This window comes from Rhinopithecus bieti, unplaced genomic scaffold (genome assembly GCF_001698545.2).
Source record: "Rhinopithecus bieti isolate Rb0 unplaced genomic scaffold, ASM169854v2 scaffold_12086, whole genome shotgun sequence".
Taxonomy (NCBI): domain Eukaryota; kingdom Metazoa; phylum Chordata; class Mammalia; order Primates; family Cercopithecidae; genus Rhinopithecus; species Rhinopithecus bieti.
The window spans coordinates 1,771,844-1,778,276 of record NW_016807466.1 but is presented as its reverse complement, the minus strand read 5'-3'; the positions used below and the strand labels follow the sequence as shown (position 1 = coordinate 1,778,276).

At 45.1% G+C, this 6,433-nt stretch overlaps 1 protein-coding gene across 1 annotated transcript in view; it reads left to right on the top strand.

The window, feature by feature from the left end:
- Positions 1 to 6,433, top strand: part of FOXN3 (forkhead box N3) — a 479,473-nt gene that overhangs the window by 442,144 nt on the left and 30,896 nt on the right. Inside the window, exon 8 of the mRNA XM_017882286.1 lies at positions 1,646 to 1,711. Within this exon, the coding sequence (XP_017737775.1) occupies positions 1,646 to 1,711 (66 nt within the window). The remainder of the gene's footprint in view (positions 1 to 1,645; positions 1,712 to 6,433) is intronic.

Sequence of the window (6,433 nt, the reverse complement as noted above, 5' to 3'; positions counted from 1 at the left end):
ATAAACTATATATATACTATTATATATAGTAGCTAATATAGTATGTATATTATATATAATAGTTTATATATATTTGATTCATGATTAATTATATTAGTTGATATAATTTATATATAGTAGTTTACATATATAATATATATACTAATGTCAGTGGGAAATGGTGACTGTTTTAGGAATTTCACCCCTGGAGTTGCCAAATAAGTTAATTTACTTGTTTCTCATATAATGTACTTATTAAAATAAACTTTTAGTCCATTATGGAGTGTAAGTAACAGGCCTCCTGCAGGCAAAATAGAAAAAAACTCTTCAGAGTCAAGGTCTGTTTTTTTTTCTTTCTTTCTTGAGACCTTGTCTTTGGGAACCAGCATCGTCCATATCATTAATTGCTTGTGGGCCTCTTTTTACCACATCGTATTATTCCGTTGGAATTAAACCACACGTATAAAGTATGAAAAATGTACTTTTTTAAACATTAAAAAAGTAATTTTCTACCATCATACTCAAAATAAAGTGCCATGGAGCCATTAGTAGTAAATTGAATTTTTTGGTATGTAATTTGTACAAAAACTGACAAGTGCGAGCCCCTTGTCCCCCATCATTAGTCATTGGGTTTAGCGGACACAGAGGCAGTAATCTGCAAGGGAAGGCATTTTGATGTCGACTTCGATTGCACACTTCGTTTATTTGGACAGGGCACAGGCGGCAGCTTCTGTCACGCAGCATCACTGCACTATTAGTGAATTTCGCCCCAGGGCAGCTGGGACGCTGCGCTGGGGCAGATGTTCTTTTCAGCCTATTCAGTGACCGTTCTTGGGGGTTGTTTACTGTTGTCATGGTGACCTTCATTTCCATAGCAGCAGAGCTGCTGTTTCTCAGAGGAAAATGAATTTAGTTATAAAAGGATAATATTTTTCTCTGTCTCTATATAACCTGCCATCTGTCAACTGGTGGATCAGTAAGGATTCAGAAACCTATTAAGAATTATAGCAATGAAGTGATGAGTATTTTTTTTTTAACCCATATTAAAAGCAATAATAGCAGTGGAAGCAAACATTTTGCCCTCAACATGAGAACTTTAATTTTTTCTTTATATTTTAAGTGCTTTTTTTAAATGCCTTCACCACCTCCACACCGCTGTTACAAACACACAACCTCGTGAAACACAACTTACATTCTGCTGACAAATGGAAATGACCAGATGTCTTGTTTGTAGCTCACTAGATGCAGGTGTGTTTAATGTTTTCCTGATGCTGTGAGCTTTTCCCAGTTCATTAAAGATTCCTATGGCTGAACTTCCTATTGTCACTGACTCTCCTGCTCCTCACCCCAGGGTAAAAGCTATGGGGGTGCATAGATCAGCAATTTATCAGGAACATACGGTGCAAATTATAAAATTAACAACATGAGAAGAGACCATGCTTGTGTGATGAAAAATTTACTAACATGATCCTTAAATCTCATTCTAGAACATCTTTTCTTCTTCTCAAATCCCACTGGGAAGAATGTCGCCTTTGGGATAGCTCATCTAGTTCCTGGATATTTTTTTTTCTCTGTTGCATTCATGAACTGTAACTTGCAGGGGGAAAAACACACACACACACCGGCCCCGTTGTAAATAATGTTATTTATTGGTTGATTTTTCCAGATCCTGACATTGATGCTGCCAGTGCCATGATGCTTTTGAATACTCCCCCTGAGATACAAGCAGGTTGTGAGTAGATATTTCTATAGCCTACAGCACCATAGTTTGTGAACTTAACCTTCTCATTTATACACCAGGTCATAGGAAGAACTAATGCTAAAGTAGAACTTCCCTTGTAGAATCACTTTAAAAGCTACATAAGTACATGATTACATGCATATGCATATAAACATGCAGCCATGCATATGTATGAATGAATGCATAGGTGTGTTTCCAAGATGAGAAAGTTCTCATATAATTTCAGGACTTAAGACGTGGGGAAAGGGAAACAGATCCTTTATTGAGTCCCAGTGGAGAGGCCTTCCTTGCTCCTGTAGGTATTGCTCCTGTGAGTTTGTAGTTTCTCCTAGAAGAGGCTACATGGGGTCAACTTAACCATAATGGACGGGAGCAGTACCCATTTTTAGAAATTTCTTTCTCTTCTGGGACCTTATCACCAGGCTGCCGTTTTGGAGAAGAGTCTAGTGAAATAGGCCTGTTGGAGCCTGGAATATCTTTGAAATGAAACCATGCTACCAGCTTGGACCATTTCCACCCAGCCTCCCAGGCTGCCCCAGATAGCAGGGCAGGGCTGTTTAGCTAAGCAGGACTCCCATCCTCACCTTCTGTTGGCCTTGAACAATGTCAAGTTTGAGACAACTCTTCCTTACTGAGACTTCTCTTCTCACCACCTGAGGTTTTTCCCATCTCTGGAGCTAGTCTACCATGGTTTTAGAAAGATCTCTTCCCAAGGGATGAAGAATGGCTTCGAACAAAGATATCTGTCCCTTCCTCCTCCCAACTCGAGGTCAGTACCTGTGCCCACATCCCACACCCAGCTAGAACCCTGTTGAACACACAGACAACTAACTGGTTTACCAGGATCTGCTCAGCTTGTTAAGACATTGCTGCGTTACAGCCTCTTTCTTACTGATGAAACACGCTGGTGAGGACATGGTGACATGAAGCAGCAGACACCACTATAACACTGCCGCTTAGGGGCTGGCACTCACCTGTCTCCTTCTTATGGCTAGGCCTTCAGCTCATTTTGGGTTCTGGCTCTCTGAGGGCCACGTGGCTGCCTGAGCAGTGGGGAGTCCCTGCCTTTGGAGTGGATGGTACTTCACACAGGAAAACATCCATCCTCAGACCCAAAACAGGTGCCTTTTGTTAGTAGTGGACTACGTGGAGTTCCGGGCCATCCATCATAGCCCCCCTGCTTGTCCAGCCTTCCTGACGGCTTTAAGATATTTGACTCCAACCTTTCTTATTTATTCCTGTTTTAAAAGACCCAAGAAATTCAGCTGAGCATTCTCAGGGAGGCTTGTTCCTCTGCCTGGAGCTGCCATTACCTGTTCCGAACAGTCTAGAGTTCTGATTCTCTCTTTCTAAACTCAGACCTCCAGCTATTGCAATGTTGGACTCCCTACACCTCTGACATGCAAACGCCACTGCTAAGCAGATGTGTCACTGGTCTAGCTCTGTAACGAGCAGTTAACCTGGAGTGTGGTTTTTAAATGATGTTTTATATTTCAGAGAAATATATATGTTTTTAAATTTTTTTTTAAATAAACTTCCATTCTTAGATGGCATTGCAGGAAAAGTACAGACCAGATTGTAATCAAGTTCCAGGCTGAAAAGATTTCTAAAATTAAGTTGCATAACTCAACCCAGTGGAAACATACTGATTTCATCAGAGCCATGTAAGATTCGAGCACCTTCCTTTGCACCCAGCCACTACACAGTGATCATTAGCTTAACAAAAATACTTCCAGCTGGTTGCTGAAGTTCAGAGGGAAAATGGGATTATGGACTTCTGCTAGAAGAGGCTACATGGGGCCAGCTTAATCATAATGGACCTGAGCAGTACCCATTTTTAGAAATGTCTTTCTCTTCTGGGACCTCATCACCAGGCTGCCATTTTGGAGAAGAGTCTGGTGAAGCAGGCCTGCTGGAGCCTGGAGCATCTTTGAAATGAAACCAAGCCAGGCAAGGGGACTGATGGATCATTCACAGATCCTCAGCGGCTTCCATAAATGTCCATGATTACTGGATTCTTGAGCATGGGTAGGAAAGGAAAAAGGTTTCTCCTGATGAGTAGACGAGTTGTTTTTGGTGTTCGCCACCCCTCTCCATCTCTGTAACACTCCAACTGTAAATACTTCTTTTTCCAGGGTAGCCACAGTCCTATTTACATTGAAATGCTGAATTTGAGTTTTACAAGCTCAGTGTTCACGTTTTGAAGCTGTAGGCTCATTTTTAGAAGGCTTTTTTTAGAAGGCTATTACCGCAGTGTGAGAAATCCAGCCACAGCCTTCATGAAAGCCCCAGGCCAAGAATGGGGCTCCAAGACAGTGGAAGGAAAGAACCCAGGGTGCCTCCAAAGGTCATAGAAGGAGATGCTCATGGACAGGAGTAACAGAAAAGTAAATGTGAAGACTGAGCAGAGAGTAGGTAGTAGAAGACTGAGCAAACCACCTTTGCATTCACTGTCTCATCTGACCGCCAGCCCTATTTCAATGCCCTGGAGGTCAAGGGCAAGCATAGTCAAGGGGCAGGTTGTAAGGACTCTGAGGATTGGAGCAGTATCTTAGCAAGGGAGTGAAGATGCACGGAGCGTCTTCTCTGTGCACTTGGGAAATCAGCTGGCCGATCCTGCCCATAAACCCAACCAGAGGAATGTATCTGCAGCTTGTGGTTAGCTCTTTCTGGCTTCACTCTTTCTCCATGCCCCGGCCCCTGCCACCTTTCTTTTCATTTCATGTTGTATAACATTATGTTTCTTGGGATTTGAGGCAGTCCTTTGCCTTAAGGGAGAAGCATTACAGATAGAATGATTAGGCAGTCATCCCCTGCCCTGCCGGCATCGCCCAAGGCCTGGAAAAAGTGAGAGGCTATTCCTGTGCAAAAATGGTTAAAGGCAACAGCCAGCCAGCCACAGTAATGGTGTGTGGGCAGCCTACATAGGGGTGTTTGTGTGCCTGTGTCCCAGTGTTGGTATCTCCCAGGTCTTCTCCAGGTTGAGGGGTTCTGCCGCTGCCCATGAGTGGGGAGCGTGGCTTCCGAGAGCAACACATTTCCTGTCTGCGCACAGCCTGCCTGTATTCCCCCGTGGGCTGGTGCTGTGGCTGGGCCCTGTTTATAGAGCTTCCTCGTGCGGTGCTATTTATAGCCCCTTGTTTTCACCTCTCGGGCTGCTAGATGCCCCTGCTTGCATGGGGGCCACCAACCCAGTCTCTTCTGCTGCTGTTCTGCTCCCAGCAGATAGAGGCTGGCCTGGATGGCTGGAAGGCTTTGCCTTTGTCCTCACCCTTCATAGCCACTCCAGGTCACCAGATGGCAGCCACTTAGATCTTTTCTCTTCCTCCTACCCTTGCTCAGCATCTGTAAAGCTAGCACAAGGCCAGCAGACTGGCCACAGTCCAGGGTCTGAAGCTGAGTAGGTTGCACAAAGGAAATGGCTCAGATGCTGTTGAGAGCTGCAGGCAGAGCAAGCCTCTTTATCGTTGGAGGGTCCGTGTTGCCCCACGGGAGCCCAGCACACAATGTCTTGCTTGGGCTGGAGTCCCTATGGGTCCCTCCACCTCTCATTTCAGTCTAATTCTTCACTTACAGTGCAGCAGCAGTGTGCATCTAATAAAAACCTCAGGCTGCAACATTTTGTCCTCCTGGCAGCATCCGCTGTGCATGTGACATTAGCCTTTTTAGACTTTGCCTGTTTGCAGCATAGGAAACATTCTGCAAGGAGAGCCACCATGTCTCACACGCTCTATAGGATGCTGCCTTCAGAACAGTCAGCATGGGACATTGGGACATGGCTGGCTCATTACCTCCTGGACTTTGGATTATGCTCCAGTCAAATCCTTCTGCCTACCCCACCCTCCCCACCCTCAAAATGGCTATGTAGACTAATTCCAGCTTCTAGTATCTCCTTAAGTACCTGCTTTGCAGTTAGTTCCCCTTTGACAAGCCCCGTGAGTCAGCTTTAACCCTAATGGAGGACTCGTTAGTCAGGAGAAGCCAGATCTCCATTACTCATCTTCAAAGGCTTATATAATCCCTGTTTGGAAGGTTCCCAGAGACGAACTCTAGATAATAAACAAAACAACAAAATGGAACAAGGGAAGGGGAGGGATTGGGGGAAGGCGTTCCTCCCCCTGCCTGGAACTGGGATGTATGTCAGACACAGCAGAGGGAAGACAACCAGGAAATAGGCTGTGTCTCCCCGTGCCAGCCCCCTCCCCAGTGCGCTTCCAAGTAAGCAGGTGGAAAGGCCGACTTTAGGAAGGGGAAGGATTAGCGGAATCACCTGCTGCTCAGCTTATGGCCTCTGAGAGAGTTAGCCAGGGCTGCCCTCCAAAGGCAGCGGCAAGAGCTCAGAGGTTAATTTTAGAAGTTGTGAAACACCAATGAAGCTAAGCCTCAGGAGGGGAGCCGGGGAAGTGCTGAGGGACTATGTAGCGTGGAGGGGTTTGTCCTGGACCTTAGACTTTTTTTTTTTTTAAGATTCTCAGGATTGCGTTATCCCATTTAGATCATAGCATCTACAATGAGCGGTGCTGCTCTGTTTGGCTCTCTTCTTATGTGTGAAGGTTGCCTTCTTGCTAGTTAAAACCAGAAAGCTTAGAGTTCCTCTCTAACACCCGAGAACGTGGTTGATGGCAAGTGTGGGAAAGTGTGGTGCCAACGTCCCTCATCCTGAGAGCCTCAGGGGTGGGTATTCTCCCATCTAAAAGACAAATACGTAACTGG